The sequence below is a fragment of the Armigeres subalbatus genome, chromosome 2 (assembly GCF_024139115.2).
Source record: "Armigeres subalbatus isolate Guangzhou_Male chromosome 2, GZ_Asu_2, whole genome shotgun sequence".
NCBI classification, from domain to species: Eukaryota; Metazoa; Arthropoda; class Insecta; order Diptera; family Culicidae; genus Armigeres; species Armigeres subalbatus.
This window is the reverse complement of record NC_085140.1, coordinates 213,264,596-213,288,985: the sequence shown is the minus strand read 5'-3', so window position 1 is coordinate 213,288,985 and position 24,390 is coordinate 213,264,596. Positions and strand designations below refer to the sequence as shown.

The 24,390-nt window shown below is 34.9% G+C and overlaps 1 protein-coding gene across 1 annotated transcript in view; it reads left to right on the top strand.

Moving 5' to 3' along the window:
- The window catches only part of LOC134211611 (uncharacterized), a 220,307-nt gene that overhangs the window by 93,918 nt on the left and 101,999 nt on the right, over window positions 1-24,390 (top strand). The window contains exons 3-4 of the mRNA XM_062688666.1: window positions 1,135-1,239; window positions 1,485-1,583. Coding sequence (XP_062544650.1) covers window positions 1,135-1,239; window positions 1,485-1,583 — 204 coding nt within the window. The remainder of the gene's footprint in view (window positions 1-1,134; window positions 1,240-1,484; window positions 1,584-24,390) is intronic.

Sequence of the window (24,390 nt, the reverse complement as noted above, 5' to 3'; positions counted from 1 at the left end):
TGGCTGTTGTAATTTCTAGCAGTGATGGAGCTTAAAATTTTTGTTACCTTTTCTTGAAAACTCAAGATTTTGCCATTCTGGAATCTCTTAATTAATTTTCTGGAAATAGCAGAAAAATCCTCCAAATTACCATTCAAAGCTACAGAAAGAAATGCTTTCAAAATATCTGGATCGATACAGACATATGATACGTAGTATTTGGCTCTAACTTTTGCGAAGGATTCTTTTGATAATTCTTTCAGAATGGCCATGTATCTTTAAGAACTATGAACACGCTAGGTTTAATTAAATATACTCGTAAAAACTTTAAAATATTTGAAGATTGAATACATGCAGAGAAAAACAATTTTAAATCAGGATTTTTAGAAATATGCCGATAAGCTAAGCATTTTGTGTTCCTAAAACATTTTGTCCAAAATTTTATGCTGTTTCATCATTAAGACCATACAGACAGTTCAGTATGCCACTAGAACTTTCTTTATCCAATCAAAATTTTAGAAATTGTGTTTGTTTTCTTAGTCTGTTGCTTCTATTATTTATTCAATCAGCATTGAATCAGCATGGAACCACTGTTCCTACTTCAATTTCCTAAAGTAATGATATCTGGCGCTGGAGAATTAAGGGAGCGTACTATTTTTCGTGTTTAACATTCATATCGTAATTTATAACAATTGTTCGCAGTTCGAAAATTTGTTAAAATAGATTCAATGTTTCGTAGAGAGAGATGTGAATGAAGAGAACTCATCCCTGGCAGTTACGCCTATATATGAACAGAGAGCTAGATAAGTACAAATTTCATGCAAAGTGGCAAAAATTTTAGGGGGGGGGCTAATTTAGTTCTAGGTGGGGCTATAGCCCCCCTAGCCCCCCTGTAGTTACGCCAATGGTGTACACCTTTATCCGTAGACTGCGTGGTTGGCGGATGAAGTCATGGGCTGAGCTGAGTAAAAAATAATAAAAACTTGCGTTTTAACTGCACTACAAGTGGAATTGAAACAACGAACTATTAAACGACGTGAAAAAATGGAAAAAATGAAAACTAAATTTATCATACTTTTTTTCAAAATTCTGCTTCAGTAATGAGTCTTCAATAAATCAACAATAATTTTGTTTTTTCTTATTCTATTATTTCAGAAAATGACAAATGTGATACAGATATGTGCGTTGGTTTATCAAGTGGAACGGCAAGTCTATCGAAGGGCACCATCAACAATATGCACAATACTGTCAAAGAGATAGGTAAGTTTTCCTTCACTCAGTCGCTTAGATGAACCACAGATATAGATTGTCACTGGCGTCATTGTCGAAATACCTTTTGCTGACAAAGTTTAGCTGAGAGCAGAATGTCAGAACAAATTTATTTTGACAGTTATGACATGTTTGCGAATGAGAACGAAGTGAACCACAGCAACAGTCTTACTCTATAGATTTTAAGTTCTATTGTTGCTAATTAATTCAAGGAAATTATTTTCTCTTACCTGCAGATATGCTGGCCGACTTGATGACCGAATGTAAATGTCAGTGTCTTCCACATCTGACTACTTATCGAGAAGATCTAGGCATTTGTGTGGATGATGTGAGAGGTAAGTTTTCTTGTGGAGCTAAGAATATCTTTATGTGTTTTTTTTACTATGAAAGGCCACTACAGCAAATCTAATCTCATAGAGCTTACAGAGAACATCTTTTGTTGATAATAATTCAATTTATCTCAGTGATGATCAATACACAACGAATCTAAAAATAATAGTTATTCTACTTCTTATAGGAGATTTTGGCTTCTATTAGGAGATTCTGCAAGGTTTTAATTACGAAAAATGTATATTTTTTTACATGTACTATATTAATTTAATACAGACCTATAAGATTTCAATACAATGTATGGTATGTATTATAATTTTCCGAATTCGCATATGCCAAAATGTTGCAAGATTTTAACGCAGAACTGTATAGAAATATCCCAACCGCGGGCTGGGTATTTTTCTATAAGAATATTCAACTACATATGTATGGGATATTTTATTTTGTGTTTACTTTCACTGAACATTGACATTTAATAAAAGAAAAACCCTGTATTATCCACCTAGCGGTGTTGGTGCCTTTCTCGTGCAAAAAAAAAAAAATAATGAGAAACCCCTTAATGAATTTCCCCCTTATGTGAAATCATAACTTTTTTCATATTTTTAAAACAAGAACATGTAGAACGTATAAGGATGTTGTTCTTGATTATTTGATAATTTATAACTTGTTTTGAAAATGTGTTTTGTCGAGTTTTTTGATTTTCTAATTTGGGGTAACTTTGATCAATCATTTATCTATAGAGAAAGCGTAGCAAATGCCTTAATTTAGGCAATTATAGTTGGAATCTCTTTCGCTGAAGCGATGTGCATCGATTATTTCTAGGAAGACATCATCGCCGCTTGAGGAATTATCTGATTTTTTAACAACATATAACAAAATTTCGGAACAAAAACTATGGATTAACCAAGAAAATAAGATTGGTTGTCACATAACTATAGGTACGAGCTTAAGTATTTTGTTATTATACTTGTTTTGAGTGCATTTTTAGCAGCTTGCTATGAGTTCAAAAAATAATGTTTGTTTTATTGTTCAAATTTTGGCGAAAAATAAATGCAAATTCGTCCAAAGGTTATATCATTCAGCAGCAAATTTAGTCTACATTAGGCTACCTAACTCAAAATAAGTAATTAAATAATAAGTAACAGGAAATAATATTTTATTCATTTCTTAAAAATGGTGAAACTGATCAATGCTACCCCGGTGATCAATGTTCCCCCGGATTACGGTACGTATATGGAAACATGACAACATGACAAACAGACATTCCCTCAGTCCGTTGAGCTGAGTCGATTAATATATAACACTATGGGTATCCGGCCCTCCTATCAAAAATTTATTTTAGGAGTGATCATATAGCCTTTCGGTACACCTTTGTTGTACTAGAAAGGCAAAAACTATAAAACGTTTCTTATTTTCTAAAAGTAAAAATAGTAAATCAAAAAATCCCTTCTGCTAGGCAAATATTAAAACAAGCAAAGCCGTTGAATAAAACATGCTACCGTTTGAGTTGTCAAATATTCATTATGCACAACCTTCACTTTGCAACATATCCATTGAGTAAACACTCCCATAGACCGAAAACAATAATTGCATAAACGTAATAAGGTATAATGTTCGACATTTCATAATTGTTTGCAAAAACGCTTAAAAGACCGGTACACTTAACTATAATTTTGTACATTTATTGCAAGCACTTTAACGACGAGCTGTCTGAAGGGTGAACACTCTTGCGTTAGGTCACTTGAAAATGGGATTCATAATTGAGATAAACGGAAACCGCGCGACCAATGACACTGTCCATGCAAGTCGGAATTTCGTCGAAAATGACCTTTTCGCGTCATATGAGCTACGTTTGGAACATCGCCAACAAAGCGAACCGAACAATCAAAACACAGCTACACCTGTTTTACCGCTTTCATTCAGTGCTCCCATTCATACGCTCGAATGATCACAGCCTCCAGCCACATCAGACGATTAACTATGATGATGAGCATCAATCATGACCCTCTCTGGTCATTGGGAGGAAAGTCGACTGCCATACATCAAGCCGACCAACCAACAGATTCAGCAAAATCATCGAACAGAAGCGCATTCTGCACCATCGTCAACAGCATATTCATTTCACGCATTTATCTGCCCGAAGCCATCGCATTATAGTCAGAACGAAATCCCCAGTTGGCATGCTCGAAAATCAATTATAGAGCTCGAAGGCAGCCAGGCCCCACACATCAGATCGAATCTGGAGCACTTTTTTTGCGTCGGCGCTTTGGTTATCCGTCAGCTGCACAGCTACATGTAGCCAATGGGGTCCGATAGCACTGCTCTTCATTTTACATTATTGCAACGAACTACTGAAACCACCCAATTGCTCATCACTGGTGCCAGCAGAGCATTTGTAGAATGAGTCGAGGTTGAATCATTGGCTGTGGACGGTATATGAAATCGGTTATTTATGGTTTTCAAACCGGGGATGGACGGCGAGAAACGGTAATTAGAAGCTGTTGTTTGTGCTCTGACTTCCACATCGTGTCACGATTCTAGAATTGAACATTTCTAAAATTTATGAGATTTTTTTTGGGATTTCTGAGCGTTGAAGATAGCTGAGAGTTTCTGAAGTTTTTTTTGTACCTTGATTTTTGTAAGAATCATTGAACATTTCGAAATAGAATTCCTACACTAAAAGTTTTTAATACATCCTACTAAACTCGGAAGTTCAGAGAAGGATCCCAAAAATACGTTGCCTTTTCTTCAGATTGAATAACATTTTATCTTCTTTTCTATATAATAAAAATGAAATGGTCTGTGTTCGTATCCGAATAACTCGAAAACGGCTGAATGGATTTTCTTCATTCCTTCAGCAGTTACGTTCGTTATAGTTTCCGACGGGTTTATATAATATTTCCTCATGTGAAAATCACAAGTAAAGTTGAGTAGATTGTAAAAAACTAAAGTAAAGATTCGTATGGGATTTTCGCATAGGCAGTTCACAACGCGCATTTTCGCCTACTACGCAGGACAACGTCTGCCGGGTCGACTAATAAAATAATAAAAATTTAGGTTAATCCTCAACCACGACTCTTAGACGACTATTGGACAAGTGTGAGTGCGTAAGGACAATCACGACAGAGGCTAAAATGGCTCCACAATAGCCGTCCTAGACCTCACCTCGCGTTTTTGGCTGTACAAATGTTTATTTATAGGTGATTAGCATATCTGAAAAGCATTTTGTCGCTGACTTTGAGATTATTAGCAAATGTTGCCAGAAAATCATTTGTAAAAGCTATTGATATAAATTTTGATATACATATTAAAACAAAATGAATCTGGTGTTCAACCACTTAGTTTTTGTGCAAATTTATAGAGTTTCAAATCAAGTGGGCACAATACGTTTGTATACCAACTTAGAATCGTAAAAAGTAACTCTACAGCATGGGGCCTTCCTTACCCGTACGGTAAGATGCACGGCTACCAAGCAAGACAATGCTGAAATTGGTTGGGTTCAATTCCCTGTCCGGTCTAGGAAATTTTCGGATTGGGAATTTTCTCATGATATACGAATCCAAAAATGGTAACTCGGCTTAGAAACCTCGCAGTTAACAACTGTGGAAGTACTTAATGGACAGCTGCGAGGCGGCAATGTCCCAGTGGGTAATGTAATGTCAATAAGGATAAGAAAACAAGAAGAAGAAGAGCTCTACAGCATATTTTGAAGCATCAACTTTAATCAGGTCAATTAATCAAAAAGACTGTCTGATCGTGCGCCTTGATCGAAATAACAACAGTAAAGGAAGTTGAATTACTCTAATGGTTATTTTGGAAACCATCGCAGCCAGTCAAACACTTCCTGACCCGCACCAATTTTGGATTAGTTCTGCCCTGGAAATATAATGCTATACGCCTTTCCGGTTAATGTGCGAAGCAGCGTCTATCAATTCAAGCTCATATTTTTCCTCTGGCGCATCTCACCCCGAAGATGGTGATGATGATGATGTATCCCCATAACGATTCACACACGGACAGGTTCCGTTAATCTGAATGAGTACCATGCGCGCACGATGCTTTTGTAGATCGCAGATCGTGGAGATTAACTTCTCTTCCTCGAAACAACAACCACCAACGGAACGTAATCAAATTTTGCTTCATAGCTCGTTAAATTTTGCCAAATAGTGCCGGACTAACTAAGTTCGGGTAAAAGGTCGTAAACAGAAAAAAAACGACGTCCAAAGGCCCCACGTGCTCACACATCGCATACGTAGCGAGTCGTAAAAAGTTGAACCCACTTCTGGTCTTAGGTTTTTCGCTCTTGGTAAGCCGTTTAAGCTTGACCCGCATGAGCAGGTCTTTAAAACTTCAATTAGACGTTGTAAGAAATGCTCGTTCCATTCTTTTCAGGATGGTATATGATTTTCTCTAATGGCGGCACACTGCGCAAGGCACAGCAGGAGTCGTTTCGGACACAGTTGGTTGCATGCATATGCTTACAAGTTCACAAACTATAGGCAACAAATATCCTATATTCGAAATTAACACACTGTTAGTTTGTGTTTAACAGTAATCTAAAAAATGTAGGACAATATAGTGGAATGAAAATTCATAAATATGCGTATGCGGGTACATATTCTAACTAAGATTAAGACCCCTTTACGTAACTCACAACATTATTGCAATACAATTTACAATATATTTATTTTCATAACGTTGTTTGATATGTTTTTTTGACCCAGTAACAAAATTTGGTTTGCAAATTTCTCCCAGTTTTTTTCTGGACTTTCCTTTGCTCAATTCTTCTAAACTCATCTTACACAATGTGTATAAGCGCCAGGTGCGTACGTAAATCAACATGAATTTCTTTTCTGTTAAGTACGCACGTCTTCCGTGTATGGACCTTTGTCTAACACATTTAGATGGTTTTGTCCAATTATGTCTATTATGTCCGATTGAATCAGACTGGTTTGAAGAGAATCATCTTTCGATCCAATTTAGTTTTCTTTTGTTCACTTGTTAGTTATAATCAAACCTCCAGCCGTACAAACACGTTTGGCATAATCCCTTTGTGATGGAAATCGCGCGATGGTACCGTCAAAAAATGGAACGGCTTACAGCAACGGTGGGTTTAATTGAAAGAGGGTTTATGTCAATAAAAAACGCATTTTATGCAATTAAAGACATGTTGAAGGCGACCGTTAGCCAAGGTATGGAATTTTCAAGCTCGGAGAAAGAATGTGTCTTCCCGGTGAAATTCCTAAACATCATAACAGTTACGATGCTTATGTCACCATACCGATTTGATGGTAGGTACGATAAATATTTGAACAAGTTAAAGGTAGGGGAAGGTGGGTAGACTTGATCACCCCCTGTTTTATCGAGAACTAAAGTAATTTTGTTCTAGCGTATTTTTTAGTATAGATCCTCTAAACAAATGACCTTTATGTGGTGAGTTATTTTTTGGATTGACAACCTTATTTATTCTGCAGGGCGGTTTGTATGTTTTGACCTTCCCAAAGATTTTTTTATTGGCCATGCAAAATTTGAACAACTTTTCATAACAATGACCAAATGCTTTCGTTTTTTCACAGCACAAAGCCATAAATATGCTTAATGATCTGTACTGATGAAAATGTCAACATTCCATCAAAGTTTTATAATATTTGGATTTGAAGTTATTGCCTCAATATGGGGACACTTGATCCCCCATTAGTCACCCATACAAAAATTTGGCGAAAAAATTCAGAAAAATATAATTCTGCATTCAGGCTTCTAATTTTGTAGATTTGACAGATTTGATGAAGGGTTGGCAGGAAAAAATATTTATTGCGTAGATATCATAAAAAGGGGATCAATTCTCCGAAAGTTTTAAAATTGCATGTGCTGTCGAATTCAATAACAAAAATCGTAATGTATACGCACAACAATTCGAAAATTCTGCGTATTTTGAAGAAAAAATAATTTAATGATATGAGGGCACCTTTCTAATTTTATCAAAGCAAGTTCTCGTAGAGAATTCAATTTCCCCCGAAAATTTAAAAAGTCGATTATTGACAGCACTCCAAAAAATCGATTGTGTATCAATAACAATAATAATTTAAGGACAGTCATTCATCAGTAAAGTTGGATACTATATTTCTTAGAGAGTCTGTGTGGAAATCGCGTATGTTTATTTATTTGTGGCTGTGATACATCGGAAATCAGAAAAGGGGATCAAGTTTACCCAGTCTCCCCTATACCTCTATTGATTAGATTAGATTAGACCGAGTGCTCGAATTGACAAAATACTCAAAAAATCCTGCTTAATCAACCTAGTGATGTTGGTGCCTTTCTCGTGTATTGGATGTACTAAAAAACACAAGTGAATATTTTTTAGCGTGTTTTGAGTATAAGACATAATATCTTGGCCATAACTTCTAAGTCAATAGTCCGATCTGGCCAATTATCAATAGCAAACAATGGGTCCTGATTCCTCGTCGAATGGAATAAATCGGCCAAGGCTAGGTTCCAAAAAGTGTGACTACAAATTTTGTACACATACACACACATACAGTTCGTCGAGTTGAGTAGATTGGTATATAATACTGTGGGTCTCCGAGTCTTCTATCGAAAGTTTAATTTTTTTGGAGTAATCGTATACTGTTATCTGTTTCGATATCAACGCACATCCGTCGTAACATTATGTTTCAACCCGGGTGAATTACCGATAACGAGTGTTTCCAGGTTAGGGTGAGTACTACAAAGAAATAAACAATAAAGAGGAGACGATGCAAATGATAGCGTGAGGAGAAACAATACGGCAGATAAGAGATGATAGTAATCTGCTCAAACAAAATTGTACAATTGAATTCCCTTAGAAGTGCAACTCAAACGTTATTTTTTATAGAAATTAGGAGTCTAAGTGCTCATAAATATAGTAGTGCTAACTATCACGTATAGGTATGTAGAAATTGAATTATTTTAGCAGAAATTAAACCAAATTATCTCAAGTGTAGTGAGCGAGCACGATACTTGACACGAACTAAAGCAGGTAGCGTGCAAGGAGAATAACTGCATGTGTAGTACATTCAGCCATACCAATCAATTGGTGAGCCAATTAAAATTATAGAATACCCCATATCCGGGGGTAAGGATTTTGAGATTTTAAGATTTTAAGATTTTAAGATTTTAAGATTTTAAGATTTTAAGATTTTAAGATTTTAAGATTTTAAGATTTTAAGATTTTAAGATTTTAAGATTTTAAGATTTTAAGATTTTAAGATTTTAAGATTTTAAGATTTTAAGATTTTAAGATTTTAAGATTTTAAGATTTTAAGATTTTAAGATTTTAAGATTTTAAGATTTTAAGATTTTAAGATTTTAAGATTTTAAGATTTTAAGATTTTAAGATTTTAAGATTTTAAGATTTTAAGATTTTAAGATTTTAAGATTTTAAGATTTTGAATTTTAAGATTTTAAGATTTTAAGATTTTAAGATTTTAAGATTTTAAGATTTTAAGATTTTAAGATTTTAAGATTTTAAGATTTTAAGATTTTAAGATTTTAAGATTTTAAGATTTTAAGATTTTAAGATTTTTAAGATTTTAAGATTTTAAGATTTTAAGATTTTAAGATTTTAAGATTTTAAAGATTTTAAGATTTTAAGATTTTAAGATTTTTAAGATTTTAAGATTTTAAGATTTTAAGATTTTAAGATTTTAAGATTTTAAGATTTTAAGATTTTAAGATTTTAAGATTTTAAGATTTTAAGATTTTAAGATTTTAAGATTTTAAGATTTTAAGATTTTAAGATTTTAAGATTTTAAGATTTTAAGATTTTAAGATTTTAAGATTTTAAGATTTTAAGATTTTAAGATTTTAAGATTTTAAGATTTTAAGATTTTAAGATTTTAAGATTTTAAGATTTTAAGATTTTAAGATTTTAAGATTTTAAGATTTTAAGATTTTAAGATTTTAAGATTTTAAGATTTTAAGATTTTAAGATTTTAAGATTTTAAGATTTTAAGATTTTAAGATTTTAAGATTTTAAGATTTTAAGATTTTAAGATTTTAAGATTTTAAGATTTTAAGATTTTAAGATTTTAAGATTTTAAGATTTTAAGATTTTAAGATTTTAAGATTTTAAGATTTTAAGATTTTAAGATTTTAAGATTTTAAGATTTTAAGATTTTAAGATTTTAAGATTTTAAGATTTTAAGATTTTGAATTTTAAGATTTTAATTTTGAATTTTAAGATTTTAAGATTTTAAGATTTTAAGATTTTAAGATTTTAAGATTTTAAGATTTTTAAGATTTTAAGATTTTAAGATTTTAAGATTTTAAGATTTTAAGATTTTAAGATTTTAAGATTTTAAGATTTTAAGATTTTAAGATTTTAAGATTTTAAGATTTTAAGATTTTAAGATTTTAAGATTTTAAGATTTTAAGATTTTTAAGATTTTAAGATTTTAAGATTTTAAGATTTTAAGATTTTAAGATTTTAAGATTTTAAGATTTTAATTTTAGATTTTAAGATTTTTAAGATTTTAAGATTTTAAGATTTTAAGATTTTAAGATTTTAAGATTTTAAGATTTTAAGATTTTAAGATTTTAAGATTTTAAGATTTTAAGATTTTAAGATTTTAAGATTTTGAATTTTAAGATTTTAAGATTTTAAGATTTTAAGATTTTAAGATTTTAAGATTTTAAGATTTTAAGATTTTAAGATTTTAAGATTTTAAGATTTTAAGATTTTAAGATTTTAAGATTTTAAGATTTTAAGATTTTAAGATTTTAAGATTTTAAGATTTTAAGATTTTAAGATTTTAAGATTTTAAGATTTTAAGATTTTAAGATTTTAAGATTTTAAGATTTTAAGAATTTTTAAGATTTTAGATTTTAAGATTTTAAGATTTTAAGATTTTAAGATTTTAAGATTTTAAGATTTTAAGATTTTAAGAATTTTAAGATTTTAAGATTTTAAGATTTTAAGATTTTAAGATTTTAAGATTTTAAGATTTTAAGATTTTAAGATTTTAAGATTTTGAATTTTAAGATTTTAAGATTTTAAGATTTTAAGATTTTAAGATTTTAAGATTTTAAGATTTTAAGATTTTAAGATTTTAAGATTTTAAGATTTTAAGATTTTAAGATTTTAAGATTTTAAGATTTTAAGATTTTAATTTTAAGATTTTAAGATTTTAAGATTTTAAGATTTTAAGATTTTAAGATTTTGATTTTAGATTTTAAGATTTTAAGATTTTAAGATTTTAAGATTTTAAGATTTTAAGATTTTAAGATTTTGAGATTTTAAGATTTTGAATTTTAGATTTTAAGATTTTAAGATTTTAAGATTTTAAGATTTTAAGATTTTAAGATTTTAAGATTTTAAGATTTTAAGATTTTAAGATTTTAAGATTTTAAGATTTTAAGATTTTAAGATTTTAAGATTTTAAGATTTTAAGATTTTATAAGATTTTAAGATTTTAAGATTTTAAGATTTTAAGATTTTAAGATTTTAAGATTTTAAGATTTTAAGATTTTAAGATTTTAAGATTTTAAGATTTTAAGATTTTAAGATTTTAAGATTTTAAGATTTTAAGATTTTAAGATTTTAAGATTTTAAGATTTTAAGATTTTAAGATTTTAAGATTTTAAGATTTTAAGATTTTAAGATTTTAAGATTTTAAGATTTTAAGATTTTAAGATTTTAAGATTTTAAGATTTTAAGATTTTAGATTTTTAGATTTTTAGATTTTTAGATTTTTAGATTTTTAGATTTTTAGATTTTTAGATTTTAAGATTTTAGGATTTTAAGATTTTAAGATTTTAAGATTTTAAGATTTTAAGATTTTAAGATTTTAAGATTTTAAGATTTTAAGATTTTAAGATTTTAAGATTTTTAGATTTTAAGATTTTGAATTTTAAGATTTTAAGATTTTAAGATTTTAAGATTTTAAGATTTTAAGATTTTAAGATTTTAAGATTTTAAGATTTTAAGATTTTAAGATTTTAAGATTTTAAGATTTTAAGATTTTAAGATTTTAAGATTTTAAGATTTTAAGATTTTAAGATTTTAGCTTTTTAGATTTTAAGATTTTAGATTTTTAGATTTTAGATTTTTAGATTTTTAGATTTTAGATTTTTAGATTTTTAGATTTTTAGATTTTTAGATTTTTAGATTTTTAGATTTTTAGATTTTTAGATTTTAGATTTTAGATTTTAAGATGTTGAGATTTTTAGATTTTTAGATTTAGATTTTAAGATTTTAAGATTTTAAGATTTTAAGATTTTAAGATTTTAAGATTTTAAGATTTTAAGATTTTAAGATTTTAAGATTTTAAGATTTTAAGATTTTAAGATTTTTGAATTTTAAGATTTTAAGATTTTAAGATTTTAAGATTTTAAGATTTTAAGATTTTAAGATTTTAAGATTTTAAGATTTTAAGATTTTGAATTTTAAGATTTTAAGATTTTAAGATTTTAAGATTTTAAGATTTTAAGATTTTAAGATTTTAAGATTTTAAGATTTTAAGATTTTAAGATTTTAAGATTTTAAGATTTTAAGATTTTAAGATTTTAAGATTTTAAGATTTTGAATTTTAAGATTTTAAGATTTTAAGATTTTAAGATTTTAAGATTTTAAGATTTTAAGATTTTAGATTTTGAATTTTAAGATTTTAAGATTTTAAGATTTTAAGATTTTAAGATTTTAAAGATTTTAAGATTTTAAGATTTTAAGATTTTAAGATTTTAAGATTTTAAGATTTTGAATTTTAAGATTTTAAGATTTTAAGATTTTAAGATTTTAAGATTTGAATTTTAAGATTTTAAGATTTTAAGATTTTAAGATTTTAAGATTTTAAGATTTTAAGATTTTAAGATTTTAAGATTTTAAGATTTTAAGATTTTAAGATTTTAAGATTTTAAGATTTTTAGATTTTAGATTTTAGATTTTAGATTTTAGATTTTTAAATTCTAAGATTTTAGATTTTAGATTTTAAGATTTTAAGATTTTAAGATTTTAAGATTTTAAGATTTTAAGATTTTAAGATTTTAAGATTTTAAGATTTTAAGATTTTAAGATTTTAAGATTTTAAGATTTTAAGATTTTAAGATTTTAAGATTTTAAGATTTTAAGATTTTAATTTTGAATTTTAAGATTTTAAGATTTTAAGATTTTAAGATTTTAAGATTTTAAGATTTTAAGATGTTAAGATTTTAAGATTTTAAGATTTTAAAAGTTTTAGATTTCTAGATTTTTAAATTTTTAGATTTTTATTTTTAGATTTTTAGATTTTTAGATTTTTAGATTTTTAGATTTTAGGATTTTAAGATTTTAAGATTTAAAGATTTAAAGATTTTTAGATTTTGAGATTTTGAGATTTTTAGATTTTAAGATTTTAAGATTTTTAGATTTTTAAATATTTAGATTTTAAGATTTTTAGATTTTTAGATTTTTAGATTTTTAGATTTTTAGATTTTTAGATTTTAAGATTTTTAGATTTTTAGATTTTTAGATTTTTAGATTTTAAGATTTTAAGATTTTAAGATTTTAAGATTTTAAGATTTTAAGATTTTAAGATTTTAAGATTTTTAGATTTTAAGATTTTAAGATTTTAAGATTTTAAGATCTTAAGATTTGAAGATTTGAAGATTTTTAGATTCTTAGATTTTTAGATATTTATATTTTAAGATTTCTAAATTTTTAGATTTTAAGATTTTAAGATTTTAAGATTTTAAGATTTTAAGATTTTAAGATTTTTAGTTTTTTAGATTCTTAGATTTTTAGATGTTTAGATATTTAGATTTTTAAATTTTTATATTTTTAGATTTTCAGAATTTTAAATTTCTGGATTTTTAGATTTTTAGATTTTTAGATTTTTAGATTTTTAGATTTTTAGATTTTTAGATTTTTAGATTTTTAGATTTTTAGAGATTTTCTTTTTTTCTGTTCTTATTTTTCTTATTATCATTACATCCCCACACTGGGACAGAGCCGCCTCGCAGCTTAGTGTTCATTAAGCACTTCCACAGTTATTAACTGCGAGGTTTCTAAGCCAGGCTACCATTTTTGCATTTGTATATCATGAGGCTAACACGATGATACTTTTATGCCCAGACAATGTCGAGACAATTTCCAATCCGTCTAGACCGGCATCGGGAATCGAATCCAGCCATCCTCAGCATGGTCTTGCTTTGTAGCCGCGCGTCTTACCGTACTGCTAAGGAGGGCCCCTTAATTTAATTGTTAGATTACTTTTTAATTTATCTGGATAGGGGAGACTGGGGCTGGTTGGTCGAAGGAGCAGATTTGTCGAGGAGCTTCTCAAGCCCTGGGGTAGGTTACCCGATTTTAACTGCCGCCTCGTTTTTTCTTAACTTTTCCCTTGATATATAGAACATATAGAACATAAAATTAAGATTGATATTTGAGTCGCCAAACAATATTATGTTCAATTACGTTCCAGCTGCATGCAAATTTCATTATTTTTAAAAGTGTTAGGTTAACTTTCCCGAAGAACCCACAGTTTTTAATTTTTTTTTTAACTATGTTGCAAATTTTGTTGTAAATTTTAAAAAACCTTTAATAGGTTGATGAGTCGATCAAACGATTTTTATTTGATTGGAGTGGTTATTTTTTGATGGGCTCTATTCAGCATGCTTTTCACCTGTATAATCATTATCTTTCACTTATAATCAATCCAATCTTATCTGGCCTGTACACATCCCATGAGCAGTTGACTTTCTTACAATTTCCACCAGAGTCTACAAAAATCTGCATGAAAACTTGGCATAAACAAAAAATGTAAGCATCGTATGTAATATTTGTATTATAATCTAACAGTTTCGTACATACTGGTGGATTGCCTTTCCTGTAATTGAACCAGCGAAATATAAGCGAATAAAATAATTTTCATGTCGCATATATCATTTATCTACCATACAATGTTGATGTCCAGCTTCATTCACATTGCCCGTCGATCACCATTTATCAATCCTCCTTCACCCATGGAGGTTAATTGCTGCAACCAGCATGCAACATCACTCTCGGGAGCAAGATTTCCGTTCAGACGGGTTCATTGCCTCTCCACCGATGCAGTCACTTGGCCGTTAGGATGGAACGAGCATCGACAAACGATGGAACTCGTCGCACATGAAGCAGCAGTTGCAGCAAACGTCAGCAGAAGCTTCTCCACTGAACGTTTCTTCTCGGCCAGGGGTTCAAAGTTTATGCCAGAAAACACAATTGAATTATCAAAATATGTACGCTGCCTTCGCAAGCTGTTACGCCCCTCTGAATCGATGATAAATTGCCTAGGTGCAGCCCTACGGAAGAACTTTTTCCCTGACCGTCGATCATTCCTGTTGTATGTGTTTACCGACTCTGTAGTATTTGCGTTTAGCTAGAAGAAGGTTTGTTTGTAATGAATGATTATTAGTAGACGGATGGATAACAGTTAATAATCCATTAGTCAGAACTCTTGGAATTTTCTCAACAATATATCATAATTCAAAATTAAGCGTCAGAGCCTTATCACTTGCAATCCAGAAGAATTATTAGGCTAAGTATGTTAATTCCTCTAAAGAAATCAATGCTACCAATTTACGCAGCATACTACTTAAGGCCGGCACGGCAAATGCTGGGTAAAGCGTACCATTGGTACTTCGCGTACCTGAAGGAATAAAATAGACCCCATCTCGCGGTCCTTAGCCTCTTACCCAGCAACTCCTATCCCTACCTCCCCGTGGTGCTGGCCGGGATACGAGCAACCTTAGGGAAGATCGGGTAACCAACCCCGGTGGGAACTATGGTCGTATGCTGACAGGGAAGGGGGGTTTGCTCCTCTCCGGAGGTGCAAATCTTACTGAGCGTCTGTTCTCCATGTCAGGATCGGCTCACAACAGCGTCTGTTCTCCATGTTAGGGGCGGCTGATCATCGTCCGAGTGCCAGCGAGGGACTCTAAGTGAAACTGTGCACCATGGTCCACCGGGAATAAGGAGGAATGGTCCTCCGGAAATTTAGGGGGTTTGGTGTCAGGCCCTGCAAGCCAGCCTTTAAAAAACATAAGCAACGAACAATCAACAAGAGAGTACGGACCGGAACCATCGGCGAAGACCACTGCGACGAAAAGGGACTAGCGATTGGAAACTCGGTTCGTGGAACTGCAAATCTCTCAACTTCATCGGGAGCACACGCATACTCGCCGATGTGCTCAAGGACCGTGGATTCGGCATCGTAGCGCTGCAGGAGGTTTGTTGGAAGGGATCAATGGTGCGAACGTTTAGAGGTAATCATACCATCTACCAGAGCTGCGGCAACACACACGAGCTGGGAACAGCTTTCATAGTAATGGGCGATATGCAAAGGCGCGTGATCGGGTGGTGGCCGATCAATGAAAGAATGTGCAGGTTGAGGATCAAAGGCCGGTTCTTCAACTTCAGCATAATCAACGTCCATAGCCCACACTCCGGAAGCACTGATGATGATAAGGACGCATTCTACGCGCAGCTGGAACGTGAGTACGACAGCTGCCCAAGCCACGACGTCAAAATCATCATAGGAGATTTGAACGCTCAGGTTGGCCAAGAGGAGGAGTTTAGACCGACTATTGGAAAGTTCAGCGCTCACCGGCTGACGAACGAAAACGGCCTACGACTAATTGATTTCGCCGCCTCCAAGAATATGGCCATTCGTAGCACCTACTTCCAACACAGCCTCCCGTATCGGTACACCTGGAGATCACCACTGCAGACAGAATCACAAATCGACCACGTTCTGATTGATGGACGGCACTTCTCAGACATTATCGACGTCAGGACATATCGTGGCGCTAACATCGACTCGGACCACTATCTGGTGATGGTTAAACTGCGCCCAAAACTATCCGTCATCAACAATGTTCGGTACCGACGACCGCCGCGGTACGACCTAGAGCGACTGAAGCAACCTGATGTCGCCACTGCATACGCGCAGCATCTCGAGGCAGCGTTGCCGGAAGAGGGTGAGCTCGATGGGGCCCCTCTTGAGGACTGCTGGAGTACAGTTAAAGCAGCCATTAACGACGCAGCGGAGATCAACGTCGGGTATATGGGTCGAAGTCGACGGAACGATTGGTTCGACGAAGAGTGCAGACAGATTCTGGAGGAGAAGGACGCAGCGCGGGCGGTCGCGCTGCAGCAAGGTACCCGGCAGAACGTGGAACGTTATAGACGGAAGCGGAGACAGCAGACCCGCCTTTTCAGGAGAAGAAACGCCGCCTGGAAGAAGCGGAGTGCGAGGAGATGGAACAGCTGTGCCGTTCTCAAGATACACGCAAGTTCTATCAGAAGCTCAACGCATCCCGCAAAGGCTTCGTGCCGCGAGCCGAAATGTGCCGGGATAAGGATGGGAGCATCTTGACGGACGAACGTGTGGTGATCGAAAGGTGGAAGCAGCACTACGAGGAACATCTGAATGGCGCTGAGAGTACAGGCAGTGAAAGTCAAGGCAGCGGAGGAGATGACTACGTCAGTTCAGCGGACGATGGAAGCCAACCAGCCCCACCTTGAGGGAAGTTAAGGATGCCATTCAACAGCTAAAGACCAATAAAGCAGCTGGTAAGGATGGTATCGGAGCTGAGCTCATCAAGATGGGCCCGGAAAAGCTGGCCACTTGCCTGCACAAACTGATAGTCAGAATCTGGGAAACCGAACAGCTACCGGAGGAGTGGAAGGAAGGGGTTATATGCCCCATCTACAAGAAAGGCGACAAACTGGAGTGTGAGAACTTTCGAGCGATCACCATCCTTAATGCCGCCTACAAAGTGATATCCCAGATCATCTTCCGTCGTCTGTCACCATTAGCGAACGAGTTCGTGGGAAGTTATCAAGCCGGCTTCGTTGACGGCCGCTCGACAACGGACCAGATCTTTACTGTACGGCAAATCCTTCAAAAATGCCGTGAATACCAGGTCCCAACGCACCATCTGTTCGTTGATTTCAAGGCGGCATACGACAGTATAGACCGCGTAGAGCTATGGAAAATTATGGACGAGAACAGCTTCCCTGGGAAGCTTACCAGACTGATTAAAGCAACGGTGGATGGTGTGCAAAACTGTGTGAAGATTTCGGGCGAACACTCCAGTTCGTTCGAATCGCGCCGGGGACTAAGACAAGGTGATGGACTTTCGTGCCTGTTGTTCAACATTGCGCTAGAAGGTGTCATGCGGAGAGCCGGGTGTAACTGCCGGGGTACGATTTTCAACAGATCCAGCCAATTTATTTGCTTCGCGGATGACATGGACATTGTCGGCCGAACATTTGCAAAGGTGGCAGAACTGTACACCCGCCTGAAACGTGAAGCAACAAAAGTTGGACTGGTGGTGAATGCGTCAAAGACAAAGTACATGCTTGTGGGCGGAACCGAGCGCGACAGGGCCCGCCTGGGAAGCAGTGTTACGATAGACGGGGATACCTTCGAGGTGGTCGAGGAATTCGTCTACCTCGGATCCTTGCTAACGGCTGACAACAACGTTAGTCGTGAAATACGAAGGCGCATCATCTGTGGAAGTCGGGCCTACTACGGGCTCCAGAAGAAACTGCGGTCGAAAAAGATTCGCCACCGCACCAAATGTGTCATGTACAAGACGTTAATAAGACCGGTAGTCCTCTACGGACATGAAACATGGACAATGCTCGAGGAGGACTTGCAAGCACTCGGAGTATTCGAGAGACGGGTGCTTAGGACCATCTTTGGCGGTGTGCAAGAAGACGGTGTGTGGCGGCGAAGAATGAACCATGAGCTCGCCCAACTCTACGGCGAACCCAGTATCCAGAAGGTAGCTAAAGCCGGAAGGGTACGATGGGCAGGACATATGTTGCAAGAATGCCGGACAGCAAACCTGCAAAGATGGTGTTCGCTTCCGATCCGGCAGGTACGAGACGGCGTGGAGCGCAGCGAGCGAGATGGGCAGACCAGGTGCAGAACGACTTGGCGAGTGTGGGGCGTATCCGAGGATGGAGAGATGCGGCCTCGAACCGTGCATTGTGGCGTCAAATTGTTGATTCAGTGTTATCTGTTTAGATGTTAACTAAATAAATGAAATGAACTACTTAAGGCCAATATTATCCTCCTTAATGATATTTGAATGCCACTTGACTGTTGCACTAATAGAGTCATTTTCCCATCACTCGACGGACCGTAATTTTGAGACCAATATAGCTCCACAGTATCGACCACCGACCGTTCCCGTCTCGAGTTCATCTTTCCCCAGAATGTCTCAGAGCCATAACTAACAGTATAAAATGACCATCTGTAGTTGCCGCACCGCAGCTCCGAACGCCGACTCGCATGATCAGGCATAAATTTACGACAACTTAACGAATCGAAGAGACTCCTCAAAGCTTGGTGAGACAGAGTGGGTGCTGGGGTTCCATCCATTCAGCTTTAGGCCGCTTTGCGTTACATGCTTACACATTTAATCTGGGAATGATAACCGATTAGAGGTGCCTGAGAAGGCTCATTATTCATAACTCCATTTGAAGTTCCTATTTTCTGAGTCAAGTGCCCACTCGATTCAGCACTTCGTCGGTGCGGTGGAGTATTCAGGCAAATACCCAGGCGGCAATGAAGGTCAATTCAGTTCCTGAACCCTCGCAGTATTACTTCCACGGACACTGGACGTTCGTTGAATTCTGCGTTAGCATACTACACTATCTCAATTAATAAATTATCTGACCGTACGACACGAGAGGAGTTTATCACATAGCATTCGTTTCGGTTTGCGGCGCGCAAACATAGTGACTTCGATTAACTCCAGTGCAATTTTTCAAACTAATGCATGATAAGCGACTATCGTTGCAAAATGGAATGTAATAGTTTTATTACAATTAGTGAGCTATTATTTATTATCAAAGACTATTTAACACGGATGGCAAAACAATGTTTCATCGCTGAAAGAGATAAATGGTAGATGAGTTATTTGACAAACACGCTTTAAAAAGTGGAAAAATATACTCATTTGATTTGATACATTGACACTGATGACATCTATACTGTGTGCATGGTGTAATCAATAACTACAGTGTTGTTCAAGTTTAAAAATAGTGATTTACATTGAACTAATAAATTAGTTAAAACGAAATCAATATCATTTTGTAGGCACGTATTTTGCTATATGGGTCACATTTTACACACCTTGAATGACTATGCTGCTGTCTTTATATTTGTGCACAACAACGTAAAATAATCAAACACAAGCCAGCCGCAACCTAGTGAAAGCGTTTAAAAGTGTATTGATTGCCCACATGAGTCATGGAGTCAGGTGCCTTGCTGTGCCAGTCAAAACGGTATCTCACCCGCCGCAAATTTGATTCATATTATTCTTCTCGTAAAGCTTGGCTTATATACCAACCAGTAACTTGGCTACCACGTTGGTCTGAAAAGATTCGCATGAAATGGTCGCTACTAGCGCAATGAATTTCGGCAAAACTCACGTGGTGTCAGTCAGGTATATAGGTTTGTGCGCCCTGGTAGCTCATGCTAGTTTTGAGAAGCCATATGGTCCACTAGTTGGTGGCATCCAACCCGTCAGGGGTCTTTTAGTAAGTATGAAGCTCAAAACGTACAACCATTATTTTGCTTCCTTTTCAGCTACCACCATCATCAACATAAACAGCTGCCATAAGGTGCTAACGAAGAATTACTTTGCGCAGGTTGTTACATGGAAGCTAGCGGTACCGGTGCGCAGGTCCGTCTCAAAGCCATACATTTGTTAATGCGAAGAAATCATTTCTCTCCAGTCTTGGCTCAATGATCGCAACACTGTGCAGGGCTTTAGCGCTCTCCAGAACAGACAGCGTAGCGCAGGGATGAATCGACCTCAAGTCAGATATTTTGCTTTCGGTTTACCTTTCGCCGTGTGACGTCACTTGGTTCCCACCGGAAGATCTGTTGGTGTGATCAGATCTCTATGGAAGTTGTTAGCGTCAGAACTTCATCCGAACGCTAACTGTAACGTGATTTGACACGCCAAATTTCATCTTGAGGTAAGCATCGAACCGATTATGCTTTGCCTGGGAACTTGTTGCACTCGGTTGATCTACCAAGAAGTGGGTTGATCACATTAACGTTTGAAGTCAGTTTTGTCAACATCAATAAATCAGATTTCGCTGTCAATATTTTTCAAAAATGTAATATATGTTGGTGCATGAAAATTTGTTTTTTAGCCGACGAGTCCTAATATAAATACAAAAACTGTGAAGTTTGGCCAAAATTTCGGCCTGTTTCTGTATTTTTTTTTTCTATCTAGGGATTTAGATTTTCTTAGTGCAAACTTCATACGACTCTTAAACGACAGTCAATTGAATTTTCTTGAATGGGCATCATATCGATGCAACAACAGCCCGTCGAGTCCTATATACCCCATATATTTAATACCAATAATCACAACCACATCTGCCAGGGTCTTTTGAAGTATTTGGGCAGAAAATCTTTTGTCAAAACAATTTTTGTCAAAACAATATTTATTTATTTACCTACATCTTCGGAATTAAATAAATAAACAGATTGGTTCAAATCTTAAGTATCAAAAAGTAAGACATGCAAAAAGCATCATCTGAATTGCTGCATTCGAAAGGGAATGTGTTTTTTTGCTATTGTTAGTTTCCTAGTTTGCGAAGTTATTGGCGAAATATTGTTTTTACCAAGGGATTTCCTTGGAATAAAATTTCAAAAATCGAAATAATTCTATTTCGTTTCGCATTTTACAAGTTGCATAATACAATTGGATTTGGATTGGATTTGGATTGGATTTGGATTGGATTTGGATTGGATTTGGATTGGATTTGGATTGGATTTAGATTGGATTTGGATTGGATTTGGATTGGATTTGGATTGGATTTGGATTGGATTGGATTGGATTTGGATTGGGTTTGGATTGGATTTGGATTGGTTTGGATTGGTTTGGTTGGTTTGGTTGGTTTGGATTGGTTTGGATTGGTTTGGATTGGTTTGGATTGGTTTGGATTGGTTTGGTTGGTTTGGATTGGTTTGGATTGGTTTGGATTGGTTTGGTTGGTTTGGATTGGTTTGGATTGGTTTGGATTGGTTTGGATTGGTTTGGTTGGTTTGGATTGGTTTGGTTGGTTTGGATTGGTTTGGTTGGTTTGGATTGGTTTGGTTGGTTTGGATTGGTTTGGATTGGTTTGGATTGGTTTGGATTGGTTTGGTTGGTTTGGATTGGTTTGGATTGGTTTGGATTGGTTTGGATTGGTTTGGATTGGTTTGGATTGGTTTGGATTGGTTTGGATTGGTTTGGTTGGTTTGGATTGGTTTGGATTGGTTTGGATTGGTTTGGATTGGTTTGGATTGGTTTGGATTGGTTTGGTTGGTTTGGATTGGTTTGGATTGGTTTGGTTGGTTTGGATTGGTTTGGTTGGTTTGGATTGGTTTGGTTGGTTTGGATTGGTTTGGTTGGTTTGGATTGGTTTGGTTGGTTTGGATTGGTTTGGTTGGTTTGGATTGGTTTGGATTGGTTTGGTTGGTTTGGATTGGTTTGGATTGGTTTGGTTGGTTTGGATTGGTTTGGATTGGTTTGGATTGGTTTGGATTGGTTTGGTTGGTTTGGATTGGTTTGGATTGGTTTGGATTGGTTTGGATTGGTTTGGATTGGTTTGGATTGGTTTGGATTGGTTTGGTTGGTTTGGATTGGTTTGGATTGGTTTGGTTGGTTTGGTTGGTTTGGATTGGTTTGGATTGGTTTGGATTGGTTTGGTTGGTTTGGTTGGTTTGGATTGGTTTGGATTGGTTTGGTTGGTTTGGTTGGTTTGGTTGGTTTGGATTGGTTTGGTTGGTTTGGATTGGTTTGGATTGGTTTGGTTGGTTTGGTTGGTTGGATTGGTTTGGTTGGTTTGGATTGGTTTGGATTGGTTTGGATTGGTTGGATTGGTTTGGTTGGTTTGGATTGGTTTGGTTGGTTTGGATTGGTTTGGATTGGTTTGGATTGGTTTGGTTGGTTTGGATTGGTTTGGATTGGTTTGGATTGGTTTGGATTGGTTTGGATTGGTTTGGATTGGTTTGGATTGGTTTGGATTGGTTTGGATTGGTTTGGTTGGTTTGGATTGGTTTGGATTGGTTTGGATTGGTTTGGTTGGTTTGGATTGGTTTGGTTGGTTTGGATTGGTTTGGATTGGTTTGGTTGGATTTGGATTGGTTTGGATTGGTTGGATTGGTTTGGATTGGTTTGGATTGGTTTGGTTGGTTTGGATTGGTTTGGATTGGTTTGGATTGGTTTGGATTGGTTTGGATTGGTTTGGATTGGTTTGGATTGGTTTGGTTGGTTTGGATTGGTTTGGATTGGTTTGGATTGGTTTGGATTGGTTTGGTTGGTTTGGTTGGTTTGGTTGGTTTGGATTGGTTTGGATTGGTTTGGATTGGTTTGGATTGGTTTGGATTGGTTTGGATTGGTTTGGATTGGTTTGGTTGGTTTGGATTGGTTTGGTTGGTTTGGATTGGTTTGGTTGGATTGGTTTGGATTGGTTTGGATTGGTTTGGATTGGTTTGGATTGGTTTGGATTGGTTTGGATTGGTTTGGATTGGTTTGGATTGGTTTGGATTGGTTTGGATTGGTTTGGTTGGTTTGGATTGGTTTGGATTGGTTTGGATTGGTTTGGATTGGTTTGGATTGGTTTGGATTGGATTAGGATTGGTTTGGATTGGTTTGGATTGGTTTGGATTGGTTTGGATTGGTTTGGACTGGTTTGGATTGGTTTGGATTGGTTTGGATTGGTTTGGATTGGTTTGGATTGGTTTGGATTGGTTTGGATTGGATTAGATTTGGATTGGATTTGGATTGAGATATCTCGCTTAACTTTGCAGGGACCTAAGTAACATTTTTTTATGAATTAATTTGAATAGTGCAATCAATAGACCAATATGAAAACTTTTGATTGCTTGTGATGTGGTCCTTCTAACCGGAGTTATTCGGGTGAGTTACTGGGTCAGATGCAGTAAATTTGACCACAACTTCAATTTTTTGCGATTTAGACCCAAAAAATGTTTGTTTTTTCGTCTCTATTCATTCCATTTTGAGAGATTTGTTTGTCAGAACCAAAAATCATGGTGACACCTGTTCAGAGAAATGGCCAACAACAGATTTCTTTGAAGTGACCCTTTGGGTACCGGTTCCAAAATGGTCAGTTCAATATTTTTGCTCCTTGTTAGCAATATGGGTATCAAACTACAGCATTTTGCAAGACTAGTAGATATATGACAACCGGATATTATTATGGGGACACTGGCCCTCCTCTGGATGCCCTTTGAGGAAGCATCAAAATCGGTCATTTTCGAAATTTCACAAACTATGGAAATATGAGTATTGAACTGCAGCATTCTGCATGACAGGTGGAACTATGACTTCTTGATATGATTCTGAGGACATTGACATTGACCTCCTGATGGCCAGTATCCCTAGAAACATGTCATGATGTCATAATCCCGCTTGTCTTGCAAAATGCTGAAGTTTCATCCATATTGCTATAGTTTGTGACAATGGCCCATTTGATGCTTCCGGATGCTTCTTCAAGGCCATCGGAACTGACCCCAGAGTCGCCAATGTTCCCAGAACCATATCCAGATGTAATAATTCCACTTGTCTTGCAAAATGCTGAAGTTTTATCCATATTGCTAACAACGGTAGTACTTAATAATTGACTAACGCTGTTACAATTGTGTTAAAATCTTGTTTTGCTTTCCAACTCTGGAAGTCACAATATTTTCTACATAAAAAATGCTCTTCCTAGCTAGTTTGATTAAAAAAAATCATACAATATTATTGATTAAGTTTCTAGTACTTCCTACAAGAAGT